Here is a 24,861-nt window from a genome sequence, read left to right on the forward strand (position 1 = left end):
TATGGACCAGCCAAAACCCGGAAGTACCAGAACGGGTTACTTCCAGGTTTCGGGGGTCACGCACGCGCAGAAGTGCCGAATCGCAACCCGCGCGTGCACAGATGTGCCGCTGCGGGTTGCGAACGTGCATCCCGCACGGATCACGTTCGCAACCCAAGCGTCCACTGTACTGTAAATGACTTCATTCTGTTTATGGACACCACAAAAAGGCAGGAGATGAAATGGTTGGTGAGTTAGTGAATTAGATCTAACCAGCCAGATCTTCTGCTACAAATCTGAGAATTCTCATTTAAAAGTCTGATGACTGACTGAAGTGTTAACAGGTGTGGCTGGCCCTATCACTGTATTCCTGCCTGTCTTGACACAGGCAACAACCTACAGGGTCTAAGATGGGCCAACTCTGACAGATGAGCAGGACTGACTGGTACCACTTGGAAAGCCTTGAGGCAACATACACTTTTTTTGCCCACGTTGTCTGATTTAAAACCACACAGGTAATAACGGGTCACCTGGAGTTACTATGCCCCATCCACCTATCAAACTCAGCCCTCAAACTCATGGAGATTAGAATCCAAGCATGCTGGCTGGCTGTAGCTCCCTACCCCTGTGCTAAACCATGCTTTGGTGATATGTCCGAAGTATCTTTAATCTGCTCCTGATTATGATTAAAGGGATAACCCACATTTGTCATTAACGGATCACAGTTAAAGGGTTCAAATGTCCCCATGAGTCCAGAAAGGAGCATCCTACCATGCGCAGCTTCTCCAGTTTTTATATAGCACTATGATGGGAAAAGCCATTACATCAATCCTGGGACGACCGCACTGACTGCCAATTTGTTTCAAGTCCAAACTGGGTTTGACCTTTAAAGCCTTAAGTGGTTCAGGGCCACAATGCCTCAAGGACCACCTCTCTCCATATGAACCTAACCAGACTCTGCGATCATCATCTGGGGCCCTTCTTTGTGTGCCTCCTCCACCAGAGGTCAGTGACATGAGAATGGGCCTTTTCTGCAGTGGCTCCCCGCCTGTGGAATACTCTCTCCAGGATGGTTTGGCTGGTGCCTTCATTATATACCTTTCAGCAGCCGGCAAAAATGTCCCTCTTCAACCAGGCCTTGGGCTGATTAACATCCTATACCCTTTTAAATATGTTTGCAGAAGGGGTTGGGGAGAGGGGGGTTATTCTTTCGTGTTGTTTTGTTTCTTCTTGTTTTTATTATGTAGTTTGCGTTTTTATCTTGTATTTTTAATGTTGTGAACCCTGAGATCTACAGATGAATGGTGGTATACAAATCAAATAAATAAACAAACAAAAGTCTGATTTTACATCGCTTCCTTTCCACTTCCCCTCTGTACCATCTTCCCCTTGTCCTCCTTCCCACTCTGAGATCTATGCCTCATTCCCATCCTTCTATTTTCTCTTATAAAAACTGAAATTGCTTCTTACATTCCTGCTTGCTTAACTGCTGACTATTCAGCACCTCCACAAAGTCCAATGTCTAAGAAAAAGGACACTCATTCCCAAGCAAGGACCGTATGGAATGGTAAATACACAGCCAACCTGAAGTTCCAGTCACAGCACTGCTGTTACTCTGAGGTCTCTCCAAGTCAATCAGCAGCTCATCCGTATCATTCTCACTGACACTGGCCTTTTCCTGCTCCTTTTCACTAAGGTCTAGAGCTACAATGGGTCCTCGGATCGCTTCCTTTGAAACATAGCAGCATGCCAGGCCCACTTCTTGTTCTAAGGCAGTGCGAGTTAAATAGCTTGAGTCAATCAGCCGAAGATCACAATATTTCAGGGATCTGGAAAATCAATATATAAGGATTTAACAAGGGGTGCATTATTGCATTATTATTATTATTTCAATAAAACATTTTGGGCTGTGGTTTAAGCAATACGCATGCACTCTGAAGCGCATCAATAACCTGTACTGGAAAAAAAGAGATGCAGTTTTTAGTTCACAAGAAACATACTGCTTTCTCAAGTTACACTATAAAGCAGATGACTGGAATGCGGGAAGGAGGGACTCCATAGAACTATGGGATGGAGTCTTCATTTGATCTTTTATATTTGAAAAAGCTGCTGTTTCGGTCTTTTACCTTCTGATTTGACTCAGCAAAATGTTTCCCCCTTTCTTGGTACCAAACCCCCCGCCTCAAGGCCCCAGTGTTGGCCTGAGGAGGACTCCATTTCAAATGACACCCCAATAGCCCCACTTCAGGAAGAGCCCTTAGCTCCCTCCTTCTACACCGCCCCAGCTTGAGGATGTGGCTCTTCCATAATTCCCAGAGTCTGAGAATGATTCCTTTGCAGCTTCTCATGCTCCACAACCACACAAATCAGAATGTAAAAGACCAAAACAGCAGCTTTTTCAAATATAAAAGTATGCAATCATGGTAATCAAACCCTCATATCAAAAGTAGAAAACCACACTTAATTAACAGGAGCAGAACAACAGTTTTAAAAAATTCAACATAAAGATTTGGCTACAGAGTCCAAACCTTCATATACATTATAGTCTGTGTTTAAAAGCCTGACTGTGTCTATCCATGTATCTTGTGGCCTGCAGACGAAGTAGCAATGAATAGTGGAGCCCCAGCCAGGCCAGGTGAATCAGGACCCTGGTCTTCTCCCAGGCTGAGAGTTATCTGGAGCCTTAAGAAGGCTAGCATGCTCCTGTTGAATTTTTTAAAACTGTTGTTCTGCTCCTGTTAATTAAGTGCGATTTTCTACTTTTGATATCAGTGTTTTATTACCATGATTGCATACTGCCCTGACAACTCTGCAGAAAAGCAGAATAAATGCTTTTAAATAAAATAATTGTGAAACCATTGAAATGAATAAGCATATAAATAAATCAAATATTGATTTCAGTCAAGAACATGTATTTTCACAATGAGGGTGTGCATTTTACAATGAGGGTGTGCAAGAGACTAAAAAAGTGTTACCTTTGTAGATTATCACTTAAAATAAGTGGTTAGAAGTTATGCATATATCTTAAGATGCTTTTGAAATAACATTTGCACTGTAGAATTTGGAGCATACCTGGGAAACGTTTCCCCTAGTGGATCCTTGCCAGTTAAAACAACAATGCAAGGCAGACCTTCTAAATCCTGGTAAGTATGTGGAAGCCAATCCTCCCGTTCATTTCCTCTCCAGGCCTGTGAGAAAAGAACAACAAGAAAGCTTGGGATCCATTGCATACGTATCCAAATTAAGTCATTCTCTGAGGCTAGCTGAATGCTGACGGGTTTGTTGCATCTCTCTGAAGGACACCAGACTTGCAAAGCTCATTTTTTCTAGGATGACAGCAAGCCAGATTGGACTGTGGCTTTGTGGTGTGTGTTAACCCTTTGCTGCAGTCCCAGCTCGAATGGGGGAGGGGGAAGCTGTGTGTGCTATTTATTTTGTGAATAGCTGGCATGGGTGAGGGGAAATTCCTTTTTTTAAAAAAAAAATTATTCATTTTTATCTTTAACAATTATCACAAATAAATCATAATCATGTATACATAGGATTCTCTGAATAACTGGACTTCCCTCCACCACTCCATGGTTTCCATCATTATTCTTTTCCAACTGCATCTTATAATGTTCACCATACTTTCTTACTACAGTGGTACCTTGGTTCTTGAACTTAATCCTTTCCGGGAGCCCAGTTGACTCCCAAAACCGTTCAAAAACCAAGGTGCAGCTTCCAGTTGGCTGCAGGAGCTTCCTGCACTCAAGCGGAAGCCCCGTCGGACATTCGGCTTCCAAAAAACGTTCGCAAACCGGAACACTTACTTCCGGATTTGTGGCGTTCGTGAGCTGATATGTTCAAGAGCTAAGCTGTTTGAGTACCGAGGTACCACTGTCTATGAATTAAGCAGTATACCACTTTCTTTCCTTGCAATTCAATGTGTTTAAAGCTGTATTGTGCTTCATTATCTGTTTCAAATTTTATTTGCTATTTTGCTGCAAGAATGTACATTTTTATTTTTGAAATTTCCTGATTAAAACAATCCATATCTGCAATCCGTATGCATTTCCTCCTTCTCTGCTTGCTGAAGTATACGTGACTTTGGAACTGTACAGTATTTTCAAGGAAATAACAAAATGCAGGACTCTCCCTGTCACATACTCTGTCCCAAGACACACCCCTCACCATCCCTAATTTATACCCTTGAGTGGTTTTGCCTGGCTGGAATTCTGATAATGCTTCTTACTTGCCTGGATAGAGGATAGAGTAGGATGAGGGATGCGTGCCTGTGAAGGAAACAGGCTACTCTGCAAAGGTAAAATTCAATTCACTTTTACTCCAGACCCTGCCTACATATGGTCTCAAGAAGGTTTCTCCAGAAGGTGGCCCTCAAGCTGGAAAAAAGCTTCCCTTCCCCTACTATAATGGCTAACATTTGAAGCTAAAGAATCTAACCATGACCATCTGAATGAAGAGCAGAAGTTGGGGCCAAACTAGGCTTTATTTCACCCAATTTGGTACCCCCACAACATGCATTTGTGTACACACACACACACACACACACACACACACAGGCTTGGAGCCTCAATGGTGTCCCGCTGGAGCATTGACCTGGGGCAAAAAACCTGGCAAGCCCCTCAACCCACTCCGTAGCTACAGCTCTGAGCAGAACATATACTTTCAAATAAGAAGCAGAAACACAGCACAAACCAACAACACCCAGTGGTCATTAAAAATGAGGTGGGGTCTCTTTCAAGGGTGTTTATCTTAAGAAAAGCTGTCTTGAACATGTGTGCACAGTAAGGAAGAAACTTTCCACAACAGCTTCCCCTTTACTATTTGCTGCTCTCTATCCAATGTTTTTTATCTCTTTCTGCCTCCCTCATACATATTCTGCACACGAGTATTTTCGTTCGATGCAAAATAATAGGTCAGAAACTAAAATACTTCAGTGGATAAGTGAGTCAATATGGGGCTCGGCTTTTTGGTAGTTTCCACTGTGAAAAGGCCTGTGACTAATTCCTTTCTCGGACCTGGGGCAGAAGCCGTTTCTTCTGTTAGAGATCTACTTCCTTTCTCCACACAATTCAGCCTCTGGTGCTATGCATAACTGGAAATAATATAGTTATGTGCAGCACATAACTGGAAATAATACAAATTGGGCCGTGCCCACTGGGGGAACTCACAAAGCTCCCTGCTCAAGAGCACATCACAAGCTTCTAGTATTCTGCTCCACTGGCTGTGCTCAGATGTAGGAACTAAAATACAGTGGTACCTCGGGTTACAAACTTAATTCGTTCCAGAGGTCCATTCTTAACTCGAAACAGTTCTTAACCTGAGGTACCACTTTCACTAATGGGGCCTCCCGCTGCTGCCGCTGCCTCCACCGTGCAATTTCTGTTCTCATCCTGAGGTAAAGTTCTTAACCCGAGGTATTCCTTCCGGGTTAGCAGAGCCTGTAACCCGAAGCGTTTGTAACCTGAGGTACCACTGTATAATCATCCTGAAGGGCATGTATGTAACAGCAGGTTATCTGTCTCAAGTGCAGGCTGATGCATCACTTGAGACTGAAATGAGAGGGAAAGACATGAATAGGAGTTTTGGCTGCCAAATCACAGAATACATTATCTTCAAACTGGTTTCTTCCCTAGTGATAAATTGATAATCCATCCACTCTTTGTACCTCATTATTTGTGAACACAAAATTTTGTTCTTCAGAGTTTTAAACACTGAATTATTTTGTTTTTAACAGAAAAAAGTACAGTGGTGCCTCGCAAGACGAAATTAATTCGTTCCGCGAGTTTTGTCGTCTTGCGATCTTTTCGCCTTGCGAAGCACGGTGTCGGAAAAGTTTTGGAAAAGCTTCAAAAATCACCAAAGTCTTCAAAAACCTCAAAAAAGGCTACCACACCGCATGCTATGAGTTGCTCCTCAAAGTCAAGTCGCAACTGTATTAACGGTGTTAAGAAAAAGGAAACAAACTTGCAAGACGTTTCCATCTTGCGAAGCAAGCCCATAGGGAAAATTGTCTTGCGAAGCAGCTCAAAAAACAAAAAACCCTTTCGTTTGCGAGTTTTCCGTCTTGCGAGGCATTCGTCTTGCGAGGTACCACTGTAAGTTGCATAATGCTACTTGTTATGAACAGAAAGCTACATGATGCATCCTGTTCTACTAAGAGTTTGATCCAATGAATGTCTACAAAAAGCTGTTACAGCACCAGCACTTGTACCAATGCAAGCTAGTTAGCAGTCCAGTTTGCACATAGCACTAAGCTAAGTGATGACATAGCATGAACGAGAAGGCTCCCCGTACTGCAGTCACTGCCTTCCTCTCCATACTTGCTACTGCTCTATTATTATTTATTGACTTTAAATACCACCCTATACCCAAAGGTCTCAGCAGTTCACAGAATAAAATCAAAATAATAAAAACCACAAAATACATAATCAAAATAAAAACAACAACCCAATAACCCCCCCCCCAAACCCCACATTTTAAAAGGGCATAGGATGTCATTCAAATCAACCAAAGGCCTGTTTAAAATGGAACCTGTTTACCTGGCGCCTAAAGGTGCAAAATGAAGGTGTGGTTTTTCCACTGCCTCCTTCCAACAGACATAACACTAAGCCAAACTATGGTTTAGCCCTCAGTAGCACAGCAGCCATAATCTTCACTCCAGGAACCACACATATGCTCATTTGCACTCAGCAGCTAACCGGCTCAGGTGCCCGGTGTGGCGTGTGCATCCTGCAGCCGCGGGTGGGGCGCACTGCGTGGAGCCTCTCCGCCACCTCCCGCTCAGCTGTAGGGCGGCTGAGGGAGAGGCGGTGGGCAGACACAAGTCTCACATTGCCATTTCAGGCAGCGCGGAGCCTGCAGCGCCCAAGCTACCACGTCACTCCCAGGAGTGCCGGCCCTCGCGGTGTGATGCCCAGTGCCAGCTGTGTTTTGTTACGTTTGTTGACTGAACTAAAAAGTTTCGTGAGCCCAATTTTATTATTTTTTTAAATTCATATTTTTGTCATTTTGTCACCCCCTCCCCAGTGATGCCACCCAGGGCAGCCTACACACCCCTTCCTCTGCCACTGTTTGCACTAAGCCAGGCATAGGCAAACTTGGCCCTCCAGATGTTTTGAGACTACAACTCCCATCATCCCTAGCTAACAGGACCAGTGGTCAGGGATGATGGGAATTGTAGTCCCAAAAACATCTGGAGGGTCGAGTTTGCCTAGGCCTGCACTAAGCCATGGTTTGGCTTAATGTTATGTGCAAATAGGGTCAGTATCCCATTCCCAGTCAGAATATTGTGCCCTATCTGTACAATGGGTCTTCATGTTTGTAAGTTAACATTAGATTTTGTGTCTGCAACTGTGCAAAAGTACGGAGCAGGGGAAGATCCTTGACTCTGTCACTATTTGTTGACTCTTGTCCACCATATCCCCTTTCTCCCCATGTTACTTCTCCCAAGACTTTCCATGGTCTCCTTTGCTACTACAGTTGCACTGATCTCAGAAGCTATAACATTTTGCAAAATTCTGAATGTTTTGATGTCTCAGCAAGTCCATGAATGACATGATAGCTCAAAACACCTGCAACTATGCATTTTTTTTTTCTTTGCAAGTGGACTGTATGAAATCATTCGCCAATGGTAACGGGTCTGTTTTTGCTTACTCAGAACATTGTAAAGCACGGTACAGTAAGGCAGTATCTGAATAAGTGAGTCTGGTCAAAAGTAGCTTATTACATTGTCTCTTCTCCATAGGAAATTTAAACACACAGCAACAAATGACCAGACGCTTATTGCATGCAAACCTGTAAGTTCTATGTAATATGTAACACAAAAGCAAACAAGCCACCTAAGCTAACCTTTAATCGCTTCACAAAGTGCTTGGCAACAGTAAGTTCTGAAGCTGGATTCCCCAAGATGATCTCAAACCGATACTGCAGGCCTAGTTTATCTCGAGCTTCTTGCAGCCTCTCTTTTGCCAGCATTGCCAGCTGCACAGAGGGAATCCTGATGACTAGCATGTGGCCACGGCCATTCTTATCCTTGCCGGGTGTAGTGATGATGTCATCCATTATGCTGAGAGTTTCAGGTGTGCTGTGGTCCCTGAGGGAGGCCATGGTGGTGAGGGCCATCAAGGCTTCCAAATACTGCTGAATAAGCAGATAGCAGCGAATCACCATGCTGTGCAGCCTGGGGTACCTTGAAAAGAGCACAGCTTAGTTTTAATAAGTCAAGTTAGTATGTGCTGGTCTGATGTTGGGTCCAAACATCAGACAAAGAAAAGGAAGAGGAATAGTCTGGGGCTCTTAAAAGTATTCTCATTTTAATTATATGATTAATCGTATAAGCGCTGTGTTTGCATACATTTCTATACTGCTAGCAAAATTGACAGACCCTAAACATCACAATCTAATCCAATCCAATCCAATCCAGAGGTTAAGTCCCATTATGTTCAGTAGAGATTATTCCATAGTATGTATCTGAAGGAGTGTCTCCACCCCCATTGTTTTACCCAGACACTGAGGTCCAGCACCGAGGTCCTTCTGGTAGTTCCCTCACTGCGAGAAGTCAAGTTACAGGGAACCAGGCAGAGGGCTTTCTCGGTAGTGGCACCCACCCTGTGGAATGCCCTCCCACCAGATGTCAAAGAGAATAACAACTACCAGACTTTTAGAAGACATCTGAAGGCAGCCCTGTTTAGGGAAGCTTTTAATGTTTGATGCATTACTGTATTTTAATATTTTGTTGGAAGCCTCTCAGAGTGGCTGGGGAAGCCCAGCCAGATGGGTGGGGTATAAATAATAAATTATTATTATTATTATTATTATTATTATTATTATTATGGACTGAGTATCCTTTCCTGCTCATTAGGATGGGGAATTTGACATTCCTCTTTCTAGACACGCATACTCATGGACTTAGCTAAATACTATTCCAAAAGCATTTACCTCTCTAACAGTGTATTCACCATTTTTTCAAAGGTTTCATCACATCTCAGAAGAGGGCTTGTGATTCCCCACTGCAGAGATTTGCTGTATTCATTCAAGCCAAAATACAGCTTCTCATCTTGGCTCAGTTCCTCCTGCTCCAAACAGAGATAATGCAAGTAATGTGATTCTTAAGAGTGTACACTTGTCCTATATACAAAACACTCATGTATTTTTCACTTCCCCTTGAAAATTATCGTTATGTTCATACATCTTATAAATGGCCTTTTCCCTTCATAAACAAGGTATGAAATAACATTTGTTCAATACAGCCACAACCATATTGCCCACAGATTCTGTAGCTGAATGAAGAACTATAATAGTCCCAAATAATGGATTATATAGATCTCCACATCAGTTAGCTTAACCTAAAATCCCTTTATGAGGGAATTAGTTTAATGTAGGGCTGTCTTCAAAGACAGACCCAAAGCTCAAATGATTTCAGAATGCAGCAAGTAGACTGCTAACATGGACCAGGAGATGGTCTCATAACGCACCTCTTTTGAAACAGCTTCACTGGCTTCCTGTTTGTTTTCTGGCTCAATTCAAAGTGCTGGTGCTTACTTCTAAAGTCTTACACGGCTTAGGACACAGGTATCTGCTGGACCATCTTCTCCTCTTACAAGTCACTTGAAATCTAGCTCTGAGGCTCTTTTCTGGGGGCTCCCAACATCACCAGTAAGGCAGGTGGCAACCAGGGAGAGAGCTTTTTTGGAAATGGCACCCTATCTGTGAAGTGAGGCTTTCCCAGTGAGGATTGCTGCTCCCCACTTCATTATCATTTTTGGTGCAAGGCAAATACCTTTCTCTTTCCTCCCCCCTCCCCTGGCTTTTAAACACTGCTAACATTTAAAGTTATTAATTCATTTAAGTTGCTGTGAGTGCTTACTGGCTGGAGGTGGAGTTTTTTTCATCCTACGTATAAAAAAACCCATTTATTATTATTCTAATGCAAATATTTAAGTGTCTTATGAATGGTGATATGTTTTGTACTATGATTAAATGCTTAATTCTAGTAGCTGTAGTTTATTTGTTCGGAGATGCCCTATTCCCCTTCCAGTGTGGTTTAAGAATCTCCTCACAGGGCACTCAGAATTGTAGCTCTGTAAGTAGAATAGGGGACCTCCTAACAACTCTCAGCACCTTTAATAAACTACAGTTCCCAAAACAGCCATGACTGTTTGAAGTGGTATCTTAGCACTTTAAGGTGTGAATGTGGCCAAAGCTGGGAAGGAGGGAAACACCTTTGGCAGCTAGCAGTACTGTACTGGAAGAGAATGTCACTGGTGATCAGAGCCATTAGAAGGGGCTAATCCAATTGGTGTTTTGAGAGTTCTTGGGTAAAATCAAGGGGGTCCTGTGAGGTGGCCACAGAGGCTGTGGACAACAAAGCATAGAAAGCCAGATGAAGCGTCAAATAATTTGTTGGAGGTGGAGTCAAGCAGAGGACAGCTTAAAGGGGAAAGACAGAAGAGGAGGCATAACTGAAGAGACAGAGACTGCCAGAAGCTGAGGAGTCTGGTAAGCAGCTGAGTGTGAGAGGCTGAAGAAAGTTTAAAATGGGAAGGACCAGAAGTGCAATAAGGGGTGGAAGGTTCCAGAGGAGTTGTGCTTAAGAAAGTAGAGAGACTTCAACAAGCAAGCAGCTGGAAAACTAAAGCCAGTCTTCAGGGTGGTGGTCCTGACCAAAGTGAAAGATTCTCTTCAGAAAGAAGTCTGCAATGTGGCTGAAGATCGATCAAGTTCATGAGAAGCAAAGCGAGGGCTGGGCCAGAGAGAAGACTTCAGTCCAGAAACCAACTGTATTCTGTGAGTTCTAGCTGGGGTAAAGAGACAGAGGAATTAGGCCCTTAATTTAAATAGGGCAGTGGTGGGGTGTTTTAGTTGTTCTATAATATTTGTATTTTTGAAGTCTTTTGTAAGCAGTCTAAGGATGTCAATTGGCTGTTTAAAGATGGGCTATACATCACAGAAAATAAATGAAGTTGGCACCACTAACAACCAATTTCTGGGATTTACCAAAGCATATGAAGCAATTGGTAGGCGAGACAGCGACCAAGTTGAGCATTATATGAATCCTATGCCTTCTTAGATGCCATCAGAGCTTGACTTTAGACTTGATTAGATCAGCAGACGAAATCAATTCCCACTTTATGATAACAGCAGAGACAAAGACCAAAGATGCTCATAAAAGCACATAAAAGCTTCCTAAAAGCTATTATAACATTTAGACCTCTTACCATGTTGCCTAACTGTATCCAGTGTACCTCATTGGCGGAGCTGATTCTGGATTGCAGAGTTTGAAGAGCGTATGGGAAAGAACTCACTTGGAGGACAAGGAGGTTGAAAGCTTCAAGTACCTCTCTGCAATTTATCATTCTGTCAGCCAGTCCATGACTAGGCTCCCCATGGGATAGAGAACTTGAGATGGCACTAGGAAAAGCAACAAGACATTTCATTTTTAATGTCTGCTTCATGTTCTGTAGATCAAAACAAAAACAAAAAGATTACAACAGGAGCTACAGAAGTCACTTAGGCCACAAAGAATCAGGAACTACTTAAACATGGTGTTGGTGTACAAATATTGGCTTAATGTCCCCTACTCCACTCTACAAATTAAGGTTTCATGTAAATATTTGTGGTGCAGTGCCTGTTTATAAAATTACTAATTGGTGGTACCAGTTATATAAAAAGTGGTTTTGTGTTTTTCAGGAGGTTGGGGAAGAAAAGAAAAAGCTAGTAAGTTTGAAGCAGAGGTGAGCAGCATGCAGGCCCCAAAGTGGGGAATTTAAAGTGTGGGTCATGCCATATCATATGGCCTATTCTGAATCTCTGGTACCCATTGTCAGCATCCTAATGCTATGAACACCATGACTCTGCCCATTTTGCAAAATCTGGTCTTAAGGCAGTCAGTCGCAACAAGACATAGTACAGATAGAACAGAGCATACCACTGTCACTGGGCAGGATTCTTGAAACCCATGGCGGTATAAATGAGGGAGCTGCTATGGAAGTGATCCAATGAACACAAGTGGCTGTCCAATTGCCATTTATCTACAATATTCCATAACACAAGCCTTTCACCATGTTGAGCCATAATCATTTTGGGTATTTTCCTGTGTCTTTAACAGCAGCATGGGGCAGGAAGGTGTCTGACAGATATGGTTCATTCTGTACTGCAGTGATGGGTGCACTTGTTTCAACTTACTAAAAGCCTAAGAGCTCATACTTACACCTACAATTGGAATGAAAGCCTACAGTATAATATTAACTGTTAATACATGCTTTACTTTGAAGGAATTACCTTGTTAAATCCACATGGGCATTGTCATGCACCAGCACAAAAAGGGTATACGGATTCTGCTTTACCCGTCTCATGAAAACATCAAACTTGGTTTGAATATCATTGTCTAGCCGCACCACATATTTTTCAGCTCGTTGGTAAGCTGCTCCAGTTTCTTCAAGTCCCAAGTCTACAAGAACACCTGGAGGAAGAAACGGCAGAGACGGGAACTTTGCTTTTGCCCAATAAACAAACAAATAAGTTCTGGGGATGCCAAAAACAGGCTACAGAACAGATCAAATGCCAACTCAGCCATGAAACTCAACATACAGGAAAAACAATCTGTTAGTGTTCACATGCCATGCATGGTAAGCTAGGATTCCTGGTTTAGCCTGGGTTATTGTGACTAAGTAGCACACTGTCACATAGAGATAATTCTGTCCCTACTTCAAACCTCCCTTCATGTGAGCAAGTAAAACAAATCAGGAAGCAACAATCAACTTGGCTTCCTGTGATGTGTCCTGGATTATTGCTCCCAAACCCAGATTTGTAATTCAAAATTTGTTTTATGATCCTGCCTTGTTTGGGAGCATGATGCCAGAATGCTGGGTTTGCACATGGAGGGAAGCCAAGCCTAACTGCAGCTTCAGAACAAACTTTCTTCACTAACAATATTACCTATATATTAAATATGTGTAACTTCTGTCAAATGCCCTAGGCTGAATTTCAGTGCCAGATTTGTCCAATATCACTGTGTGTATTTTGTAAAACTATGAATGTCAGAAATTATACTGTGTACAAAATTCAGGAACCTAAAAGTGTTTAGTTCGTTTTTAAAAAAAATCTAGTTTCTAGTTCCTAAAGGCTGACAAGGAAGACGAAATCTTAAATCCCAAAAGCAGAAGCAAAGAGACAAGCAAAGTTTCCATTGGGCACTATATCAATTCCCTAAGAATCCATGTTCTAGCCAGTGAGTGATTAGGTGTAACAGAATTATGAAACAATAAGGAAATGCTTATCAAGATGCCTGATTTGCGTAAGATATATAAGACACGGGCATCTTCTCTTTGATGCAGAATTCACAGGAGCACAGCTACAGATTACATCATGATCTTTTGTATTTTGGTTTTATTTCATTATGAATTCAATCCAGACATATATAAAATGCTTTGTTGTATTCAATATGCTGCTTTTCTCCTTGCTTTCTTTTACCTGATTGTCGAATCCGTTGAATGGTCTGTTGGACCAGCACCTCTGAACGAGGGACTACAACAATGAAATCTACTTTGCTGAAGTGACCCAGATCCAGGCTTTGGTTGCCACTGTCTGCAATGGCGCATACCTGTGACAAGAGCTTTCTGGCAATTGTGAGCTGTGGTTGATAAATTTGGAATGTTTCAGTGTCCAAATCTAGAAGAAAAAAGAACTATAATTTAGCTTCTGTGTGCCAGAAAATAGTCCAGAGATGCCCATTAATTATTTTCTGTTTCTGAAGCTAAACAGGCCTGGTCAGTACATGGAAGAGAGCTGAATGGAACTTGGTCTCAGGTGAAGTGTGTAGACCAGCAGTGGTGATTTGGATCTGGCTGGCAGGCCAGATCCTGGGTTCTGCCGCCCTCAGTAGACCACTTTGACAAGTGGGTATGTCAGTCACCTGGCACTGCCAGGACATCAGGTGACTCAAAGGAAAATCCATGTTGAGTCAAGCATGGCTTGAAGTCACCACCCAAGCTCCCTTCAAGCTCCCTTTTTTGTGAATTTTGCTACACTATGAAATTCCCTATGGGGAAACTGATAGCAGAGCTGACTCAAGCAAGCTCTCAGCTGATCAGGTGGGACAGCAAATCTGCCTTGCCATTGAACACTCTGGAGTGCACTTTAAGGCTCCTAATTGTGCACTGACAGCCTCACATATGATGTCAGACACATGACAGGTGGGGTTGGTGTACATGAAAAGGCCTTGCAGGTCAAACTGGGACCCACAAGCGGATGGTTCCTCATGCCTGGTAGATAAGCAATAGGCTAATTACACAAATCATTTTTTAAATTTTCTGGAAGGAGAAATTCCATTTCTGTGTAGGGACAAGTGTAGCAATATGGACCTTGTGACCCAGCACTTTTCAATCCAGAAACAGTAGATAAATAAATATTTAAAAATTAGTAATATTACATAGTGACTGTGACTTGTTTAAAAAGCAGCTTCATACAAGTGTTTGTAGCTGTTTTGGTTGCTAACGCATAAAACTGCAGTAGATATGGGCAGTAACACATTCTGAATCACTTTTTAAATACCCTCCATGGACCCAAACCACACAGGAAACTTTTTTAGCACCCTTCTCACTTCATTCATACCACACTGGAAACACCTTTCTAAGATTACAATAGGTGGTTACTGTTATAGCATTTTGTTATCAGCAGCCTGCTATGAATTTATTTGCCGTACTTGGTTTATTTCATTTTTTGGTGATTCTTTGAAAGAGCTTACAGTTAACAGAGAATAGTTGTTAGCTTTACTCGCTAGGGCCCCAATAATGGGCAGAAGACCTGGTAGCTGTCTGGACCCTCTCAGCATTATTGAGTCCAGTCCTTGTCCTTCACAGGTACACACACACACACACACACACACACACACACACACCATCCTGCACATTAGTGCAGCCAGCCAACTATTCGCAAATTCAGTATAAACCTGGTAGAAGATACTACAACTGTGGAACTACTGACACCACTTCCCCTTGGTTCCCCCCCCCCCCCCCCCAGAATTAGGATGCGGTGGCAATATTTCTATGCCGAGCAAATACCATGTTTTCTGTGGCTTCATGGTCTGGGCCAGTGTAATGAGAGCAGGGTAGAATCTTAATAGAGCAATCTTTTATATTCTCCAGTTCCCAGGTGAAGGCTAACATTTGGTTTCCACATAAAGTGTTTTGTTTTTCATAAGGAAGCCCTTACCTAATTCTTGGGTGGAAACCATGGCAGCTGCTTCTTGAGATGACACACATTCATTGACATCCCCATTGAACGGGATTACGACGTTATCTCCTCGTCTCTGTTGTATTGTCTCTAACAACTTGTCCAGTTCATCGCCTAGTAAAGAACTTTCTTTTAGAACAATAAGGTAGATTAAAAGGTATACCACATCCCTATGAAATCTTTCCAAGAAACAGTGTAAAGAAACACCATGCCACTATTGAACACCTATCCAGCATTTCCCCATCCAAATACTGCTGAACAAATGAAGATTAACAAAAAGGTTAAAAGGCAACCAGAGCTGTCCAATCTGCTCTTTTAACATCAGTGGTTAGGTCATATAATAAGTAACATTTGCGATGGAATTGATGGAATTGCTTTGTGATGGTTCTGTTTCTTCCTAACAAACATGTTCCAGAATTAGTGCTGAGAAGACTGCTCCCACTCTGAGTTATACCCTACATATTTCCACTGGGTTCAAGCTTATATTCTATGCTTTTTAAAATCCCAACAAAACCACTGGGAGAGTTCATCCAGATGGAGGCATCACAAAAATGCAGATTATGCTAAATTCTATTTCCCCTTTTCACTAATGGGCTGGATGATGGTTTCAGTCAAGACAAGAGAAAGCTATTTACAGTGGAGGACTTGAGAGAATGGCTAGCTGGTGAAGTCCTTGTGGTAGACTGGCTCATTCTCTCCACTAAGCAAAAGAATCTTCTCTACACCTCTCTAAAGGTGTCTGTTCCCACATGAACCTGCTTAAATGCTGAGATCAACTTCAAGAGCCTTTCTCCAAGGACTGCCCACCTCTGGAACTGAGGCAAGTGACAACAGGAGAAAGGGTCTTTTTAGAAATCCTGAAATGAATTGGTTTCTTTTATTTGTATAGGACTTTTAACTTGTTTCAGTGCTGTTTCTTTTTAGACTTTTAGTTGTACTTGTTTGTAGCTGCTGATTTTTCTATTGGTTTTACTTATAAACTATGAGTTGCTCTGAAAATGTTAAATATTTTAAATCAAACAAAACAAATTAAGCAAACTATTGGGCTTGACATTGCTCTAAAGTGTCTCAGTTTGCTTCCATTGACCCAGAATGCCTTTTATAAGCTTTGGTTGATTGATAGTTGTGCTAGAAGAGAGAGACCTGGGTATTGGCCTTGGAGACCAGACTAGACTCTATACAGGGCATTCTTTGAAAACTGTCCAGAAACTTCAACCGATGCCCATTTGTTAATAGGTGTGAGCTATTGAGAACTTCTCACGCTAGCTCTGAAAAAATTCCATTTGCTACCAGTTTATTTCCAATCACCATTCAAAGTGCCGATTTTTCTCAGTTAAACCCAACATGGCTTGGGCCTCAGCTATCTCAGAAAACGTAGTTTCCCATATGAAGCCCACAATTTAGCATTTTTAAGAACTGCCAATGAGGCTCTGCTCCAAATGCCTTATTTCCAAGGACTGGGACTTACTTCCACTAAGAGCAAGCATTTTTGTTTGTGGCTCCTGAGCTGTAGAACACATTTCCTGGAGAGACCTGTCTATATGTTCTTCCTTGGACTCATTTTGAAACAAAGTGAAAGCGTTTTTTTTCTTCCAGCCACTTGGGATTTCCCTGGAAGTATGCTTTTAATGTCGGCCTCTCCACCCCCCACTAAACCATTTTATAATGTTGAATTTTCAAATTGCCTTAAAATGGCTCTAATTGCTTTAAAATTTGCCTTGGGAACATACGATGTAGAAACGTGGTAAACAAACGAAACTCAACCCCTCTAATGTCGTGGTTGCTCCAGTCTAGAAAGCGGCAGTGAATGCCAATGATTAATGTTAAATGAAACAGGAGGGGGAGCCCTCACTTCATAAAACAAGCATTAGGAGGCAAGAGATGCTTTTAAGATGAGGATGGGGAATAATATTATCTGCTCACTTCCTTGTACGTTGGCTATCACACATCTACCTCCTATACTATACGTTGAGCTTTCCTGACTCAACAGATCTCAAAAACTCTATTATTATCTAATATGAGAGAGAGAAATGGACAGATCTTTAAATCAAAGAAGTAACAACAGGAATTTTAATTCACTCACCTAAAGATGTGTTTTTGAAATGTGATGCCAGATAACTAACTTTTCCCGTAATGAGCTCATAACTGATTTCCTTTAGAAACTCACTGGTAGTAAGCATACTCTCTGCTAGAGCTCTAGACTGATACTGACCTAGAGAACAGAAAGGGAAGAATCACAGGACGTTGTTTGATACAATGGTACTGCCTTCATAAAGAACATCGTGCGTCACAGCTCCAGTCTTAATGATCTATAAGCAGTTTGTGAGAAATGGAAATTTTAGCCTAGAACCTTCGATGACTCCCCTTCATGTATTTAGATCCTTGTGCATCTGTCTGAACTTCTATCCAAGCATTTAAAAAGCCCCTGTAAAGGTAAAGGGACCCCTGACCATTAGGTCCAGTCGTGCCCGACTCTGGGGTTGCGACGCTCATCTCACTTTATTGGCCGTGGGAGCCAGCGTACAGCTTCTGGGTCATGTGGCCAGCATGACTAAGCCGCTTCTAGCGAACCAGAGCAGTGCACGGAAACGCCGTTTACCTTCCCACTGGAGCGGTACCTATTTACCTACTTGCACTTTGACATGCTTTCAAACGGCTAGGTTGGCAGGAGCAGGGACCGAGCAACGAGAGCTCACCCCGTTGCGGGAATTCGAACCGCCGACCTTCTGATCAGCAAGTCCTAGGCTCTGTGGTTTAACCACAGCACCACCCGCGTCCCTTTTTTTTTTTTTAAAAAAAACCCTGTACGTAAGGATAAAAACAGTTGTACACCATTTTACTACACAGTAAGTGGCCTGGGTGACTCAGTCAGTACAGCATGAGACTCTTAATCTCACGGTCATGGGTTTGAATCTCATCCTGGGGAAAAGATTCCTGCATTGCAGAGTGCTGGACTAGATGACCCTTGTGGTCTCCTCCAACTCTATGATTCAATGGCAGGAGCTGATATGCCAAGGTTGTTTTTAACAGGTATCCATCATATCTAATGGTAGTTCATATTCTGAAACAGAAAAAATCTCATTAGTAAGAAATATTTCCTGATGTGCAAATGGTGATCTCAGTCCCACAACTACTCTCAACTTATTCAGATCTTCTTCTTTGTACTTTTTCGTGCTTTGGAAATGTTATGTACTAAGCTTGGAGCCTAGAACAATAGGCAGGTAGGATCCTAGAATGCAACAACTGATTGGCTTGCAGGAGAAGACCAATCAGGCTCCAGGAGGAAGTTAATCAGCCAATCAGACGGGACTCATTGTATAAATAATGTATATAAAAGCCTGAGGCTTGTGGGGAAATTCAATCACTGTTTTACAAGCTGCAATAAAGAGCATAAAATCACTGCAGGACTCTGAGTAGATTTCAGGAAATATTTGTATTTCTGGAGTTGGAGCCATAGAAATGTCTGCAGAAGTGGGTGGGAAGAATTTGATTGGCATGAGAGTGCTGAGGAGGACAGAAGCCCAGAAAATCAGACATGGTATTCTACCCCTTTTGCAAGCCCTAAAACACGGAGTCTTTAAAATAGAAAAGAAAAAGAAAAAAAGGCACATAGTCACTTTCCCAATATTGCTGGAATGTGTACATACAAGAATTAGACTGCAAGTTTTAAGAGCACTCACATTAGTATTTGAAAAGTGCATTTCTGAATATCCACGCCTGGAATGCAAATATAGCAACAAGGGCTGGAATATGCAGTCAATTAAAAAATTAGTTCACTCCTATATTAACAGCAATCATACATGCACATATTTAGTGTAAGGGAGGTTCAAAGGTGCATTTAATGCCATGTGAAAAAGGCTGCATGTCTGCCAAAAACAGCATTATAAGTTCCAGAGATAACAGCACAATATCCCGACACAAATTTAGTATTGTGTGAGCAAGTGCTTCCCCTGCATTGAGAGTAGAAGGAGCAACAAGAGAGCGCATTTTCACATCAATTCAGCACATCATTTGCCTGCTGTTCCTCAAGGTCAGGCTGGCCCCCGAATCCTGTGAGTGCTCTTCTTGTTAAAAGAAGTCACACAGAGGAATAACTTGCTCAGAAAGAGCAGAGAAGGCAAGTAAACACAAAAGAATAACTATGTATATAACCGTAATGTCAGACAAAATTGTCTGCATTAAAAAGGTGGGCTTTTTTTAAGGGTACAAATTAATCTCTCTCAAACTGGAATTTCTCTTAAACAAGACATTTATGGAAGATATTTGCCTGGCATTCAGTGTTATGCAAGGAAATAAATAAATAACCTTAACCTATTATCAGAGCTGAGCTGAAACTCTATAACCCATTTTGGTCTAGATTTTGTTTTGTTTTCAAAAAGCACCTCTGATTTTCATCAACATTTTAAAAAGATTTTTGCTCATATTGTGTTACATAATTTCCAAGCAAGGATCATTCCTAAAAGAGGTGCCCAATCTTATAATATTTAAAGGCTATTCTGTTAGGATGTTCCCAAGTTCTGGAAAATGATACTCTATTCCTGTGTTTGCTGCCACGATGCCCACAAAGATTTTCATAGGTGCCCTAGTCTCTCAGCTTTCATTTTTTAAAAAGGCAAGTCTATAGCCCACCTAGAAACAAGGTTATGGGGCAAAATGTGCTGGTACCTCCTCTATTTTTCTAGAAAAAGAGGTGCCAAAACTCACCATTAACACCTCCCTTCTTCTCTTTTAATGGCAATGGCGCCCACCTGAGAGGTGCAACATGCTGATGACTTCACTAATACTGTTTTGGGTGGCTGTGCACAAATCCATATATACCACAAATAAATTAAAGACAAACTTATCTGGCTCGAAATGAAAGTGGTTACAACCCAAGGGTGAGAAACACCCCAATTCCAAAGATTAAAGAGATATACACTAACAAAAGGGATATTGAAATTGAGAATGCTGGGTAGAAATACTATCAATGAATAAATAAGCCAAACAGTGCATGTTTATTCATGCTAACGTTGTGCCTGTGTCTTCACTCTTCAAGAGATCTCCAAGAAACACCTGCATTCTGTTTTGCCAGTGAAATCCGGTTGTTAACAAGGCATCACCTTATCAAAGTTGCATCTATATTGTTTTATGGGGAAAAGGTACCCACCTAAAACTACCACACAGAATTCGTTCCCTCTGGTCTTTGACGCGCAGATGGCAACAACGTAATCTGGCAGCCTTTGGTGGTGTTTCATTTCACTGAGAGATCGCAGTGTTTCGGAAATGCCTTCAGCCAGGGAATTCTGAGTAACCACCACATGCACCATTTCCTGGGAGACACTGGCAATTAGCCTGGCAAGCCACGGGAGTTGAGCTGGCAACAAGATGCCCTGAGCACTCGTTTGTTGGGACTGCTCTCTCACAGTAAACTCTTGCATAGCTTTCAGCACGATCTGTTCAAATTCTTCCCTGAGTGGTATTTTATCAGGACCTGTAATTTTTGATAAATTAAATGATCAAAATAGGTAATCAAAAAGTCTCTTCCTGTGGTATGAGGAGAGGATATATTGTTTTGATATTATCCCTCCTCACTCACACTAGTGAGGAAACAGCAGAGCACATTCCCTTTGCAACTTATTGGAAGCAAGTTGATTATTCGTTAAAATCCTTTAATTAAGCAATCCAGTCTGGCTTGTCCTGTCTAGATTGTTCTTGGTGAGTTTCCCCTTTTTATTTCCCTCTTAAAACAATAATAACACAACACAATCATCTTTAAAAGTAAGAATAAAGTTTTACTCACATTCAGTTCACAGCAGTAATCTGAAGGCAGGCTTTATCTTGTGGTTACAGTGAAAAGAAGTCTGAGTTACATCTCAGACTTTCTGCTTGTGAAGATTGAGCTATGCGCTGGCTAAGAGCCAGGAGAGAGAGTGTCCAAGAGAGAGGTGGTTGCTGGGCCAGCCCTTTTATCTGGTCAGCTTGGGTCATGTCCATCTACTTGGTCACACACAGAGGTAAGAAGCTCCAGAGCAGGTATAACAGGAAGTCCTCCCTATCTGGAGCCACATTCCCCTGTGTGTCCTTTCTAGGCAACAGAAAAATGTTGTACTTGACTGCTCTAGTAATCATACATCCCACACTTCCATCAGACTGTCTCATTCAATTACTAGGGAAGTGTGCTGAGATATCTAAAAGCACAGGACTCAAAGCACAAAGTTGGCCATAGCAAACATCTCCAGTTTTGTTTGTTTTTTAAAGATCATGGATACAATAAAATAAAAGGCAAAAAGTGGCTGGCAGAGATTATTACCTCACGGAGAGAGAAATTCAGTGGAAAAAAATATACAGACTTCTCTCCTGCAACCTGTAGCTTGGCTTTGATTGCAACAGTTTCAAAAGGACCTTTTTATGCAAGCCCCTTTAAGCAGGTGGCACAAAGAAGTTTGGATTGCAAGGGGTGATAACGACCTCTAATGAATGCAGAATTGCTTGGTGGATGGTTAGAACAGAAGGCCTTTCACTTCCTTCAATTTTGTCAACTCTATGACAATGTTATTTTAGGCACCAGAGACAAGGCAGTTGGAGATCGTGAGGGAAGCAAGCAACTGTTCCACAGGCCTAAAGCATTAGCAGTAATCAGAAGTGGGATTCTGTAGTGCTCACATTTTTGTTGCTGATGCGCTGAAGGATGGAGAAGTGTGCTTCACGTAGGGGTTGTTTGGCTCATTAGCTTCTTACAGCGCTGATGTCCAGTAAGGTATTAGGGTTGATAGCATTGAAAGCAGAAGGATTAGTAGAACTGTACTCCCCCTGTCTGACAGAGGTGATCCATTAGGGCAGGCATGCCCAAAGTCCATTTCAGGGGCCTAATTTTGCCTGCCATTTGATTTATTTAATCCGGCCCCTGTGGCAGTATACTGTATGTCCTTGGGTAAAATCCTAAAAAAAGCTCAGCAACAAATCTGTCCCTCTTTGAAAAAAGTTTGGGCACCCCTGAATGATTAGGGCAACCCAGGCCAAGCCTGGAGCTAAAACCTTTTTGAAACGAGTCCAGAAAATCCTCTTAGAGTTCACTACCATCTTCTCAGACACCTTGCTCAAAGTAGGATTATTATTAGTTGTAGACCCAAAACATCTGGAGGGCTGAGTTGGCCTATGCCTGGCCTATAATGAAGAGGCATTGTTGTGTGCTTCTGATTTTACAAGGACAATTCAGATACTTACCAACAGTCATTAACACTTTTATAAATACAGGTTCAACATGCTAGGAAGGGTGTCCCTGATTCCCAGGAAAGCTGATGCATTTCCAGAGATGTCTGTCAAGTTTGCAAATACCGTATTGGCCCAAATAAAAAATGCACCCGCAAATAAGCTGCACCTTTAAAATTCAAGGCTTATTTGTGGGTGCAGCCCACCTCCCGGCACTACCACCCTCAACGGGGGTTGGGGTTGCTCGATGCCCCACTCCCCAAGCCCACACCCCTGATAGCTTTCCTCGGCAGGTGTTTCAGCAGCAATACTGTAAGGTTGCAAATATAAGCCGCACTTTAACTTTTCACAATCGGAATTTGGGGGGAAAGTGTGGCTTATATTTGGGCCAATACAGTAGTAAGGAGCTGTACTGGATTCTTACCTTACAAATTCTGCACAGTTCATGAAGACAGTAAGTTGCACTGACACAGGAGAAGCATGTGCTTGTCTTAGTCCATCCTGTTTTCCTACCTTCCCTCTCTCCTGGGGGGTGGGGGTGGAAATCCCTATGTGACTATATAGGAATGGCAGCAGTAATGGAACTGCTGCCTAGCACAAGGAGATAGAGAAGATTCTTAATCTCCCCATAGTTAATTGTGTGTTGCTTACTATTTATACAATAGGTGTTGCTTTCACATAAAAGGTTGCTTGCTGTTCCTAAAACAATAGCTACAAACTACAGCTATAAGCCTTTCTGAATGAAAAGGATTTGCTGTAACTGAAGGTTTAACACAAAGCAAATGTGAGATTTTAATAGCAGGATGAAAAAGGGAGGTACTCTGAAAAGGGTAGCGGAGTGACCAACTTCTAAAGATCCAGCAATTTTAAATTTACTTTCTGGAGCACTGAGCATAGAAGTCTTTTTACATACAAAAACAAGGAGCAGAAGGTTTATCACTAGCAAAAACAGTGATTTGTTACACACACACACACACACACACTTGTAATGACTTACCTAGTCGGACAAGATACTGTATTGTTAAAATAATCATGTTTTCCACACTTAGTAACTGACTCCCAGTCAAACCAAAAAGTTCCAAATCTTTGCTTTCCAGCTGAGGCATCTTGTAGCAATTCACTAGCAAGGGGCTTACTACAATATCTCCAACATTCCCATAGAAATAAGGTAAAGTGCCATAACCTTCAATAAAAACAAAGACAAAAACTCTAATCAAGTTGTTTCAAAACAATTTTGCAATAACGGAAATTTATTCAAAGCAATATTATTATAACTAATAAAAGAAGGGATTATGGCCTAGAGGCCCTCTGGATCCCTCCAATGTGGTGTAGAGGCTTTAAATTTGGTGAGAAAAGTTTTTGCATCTTTGCATCTCAGGGCCAAACTCCACATTTTTAAAAGCAAGATAAGTCATAAAGTGGAATCAACGCGCCTCTGGGGGTGAAGTCAAATCACGGCATTAGCAGAACCAAAGTGATCTCCTTGGGGAGCAAGCCTGGGCAGTGTGTCTGGAGGTTCTGGGCTGCCCAGATGACAAGACCCCAGTCTTGGCCTTACTGAGACTGGTCAGGCCCAACACAACTGAAGGCTTGCTCATTTAAAAGGTAAAGGAAAAGGACCCCTGACAGTTAAGTCCAATCACAGACGACTCTGGGGTTGCGGCGCTCATCTCACTTTACAGGCTGAGGGAGCCGGCATTTGTCCACAGACCGTTTTTCCGGGTCATGTGGCCAGCATGACTAAGCCGCTTCTGGCGAACCAGAGCAGCACACGGAAACGCCGCTTACCTTCCCGCCGGAGCGGTACCTATTTATCTACTTGCACTTTTTGGGGTGCTTTCAAACTGCTAGGTTGGCAGGAGCAGGGACCAAGCAACGGGAGCTCACCCCGTCGCGGGGATTCAAACTGCCGACCTTCTGATTGGCAAGCCCAAGAGGCTCAGTGGTTTAGACCACAGCGCTACCCACGACCCTGCCTCATTTAAAAACATGAGTTAAAATATTGTAACAGCAGTATTGGTACTGTTCTGTTGGTTACGATTTCTATGCCCAAGTCTGGAATCCTAGCTCCATAAACTTCCCATGCTAACAGCAGAGCTCAGTCTGCAGGGTCACGACACACCCAGAAGGCCTCAAGCTCAGTGGTAGAACCCATGATTTGTCTGTACAAGGTCCCAGATTTGATCCCCAGATAGATTCAACACTGAGCTAGATATAATGATTTGACGCACTGTGAGACAATTTCCTATACTCCTATGCCACACCTAATTCTTTTTTAGAATATATTTTCTTGGTGCAGAGTGTGCTTTTTTGGTCCTTTAATGGCCATAATTTTTGACATAGGGTACGCCTTTATTCTTGTACGCCTGTTGTGACTATTTTGCTCAAGGAAAATACCACACTGCTCAGCTGAAAGCTGGAATGGCAAGTTTCAGGCAAAGTTTAGACAGCCCTTGG

At 42.2% G+C, this 24,861-nt stretch overlaps 1 protein-coding gene across 10 annotated transcripts in view; it reads right to left on the reverse strand.

Moving 5' to 3' along the window:
• GREB1L (GREB1 like retinoic acid receptor coactivator) overlaps nucleotides 1-24,861 on the reverse strand; it is a 157,043-nt gene that overhangs the window by 17,490 nt on the left and 114,692 nt on the right. For 8 of the 10 annotated variants that reach the window (XM_081013038.1, XM_081013040.1, XM_081013033.1 and 5 more), the window contains 11 exons: nucleotides 23,402-23,587; nucleotides 20,363-20,686; nucleotides 17,300-17,428; nucleotides 15,196-15,330; nucleotides 13,456-13,653; nucleotides 12,265-12,445; nucleotides 11,202-11,394; nucleotides 8,923-9,059; nucleotides 7,834-8,173; nucleotides 3,052-3,167; nucleotides 1,564-1,808 (listed from right to left, as the gene is read on the reverse strand). In XM_081013038.1, the coding sequence (XP_080869164.1) occupies nucleotides 1,564-1,808; nucleotides 3,052-3,167; nucleotides 7,834-8,173; nucleotides 8,923-9,059; nucleotides 11,202-11,394; nucleotides 12,265-12,445; nucleotides 13,456-13,653; nucleotides 15,196-15,330; nucleotides 17,300-17,428; nucleotides 20,363-20,686; nucleotides 23,402-23,587 (2,184 nt within the window). The remainder of the gene's footprint in view (nucleotides 1-1,563; nucleotides 1,809-3,051; nucleotides 3,168-7,833; nucleotides 8,174-8,922; nucleotides 9,060-11,201; nucleotides 11,395-12,264; nucleotides 12,446-13,455; nucleotides 13,654-15,195; nucleotides 15,331-17,299; nucleotides 17,429-20,362; nucleotides 20,687-23,401; nucleotides 23,588-24,861) is intronic. The other 2 variants (XM_081013041.1, XM_081013039.1) reach the window with 1 other exon arrangement.

Source organism: Podarcis pityusensis (genome assembly GCF_964106645.2).
Source record: "Podarcis pityusensis genome assembly, chromosome: 7".
In the NCBI taxonomy this organism is placed as follows: Eukaryota; Metazoa; Chordata; class Lepidosauria; order Squamata; family Lacertidae; genus Podarcis; species Podarcis pityusensis.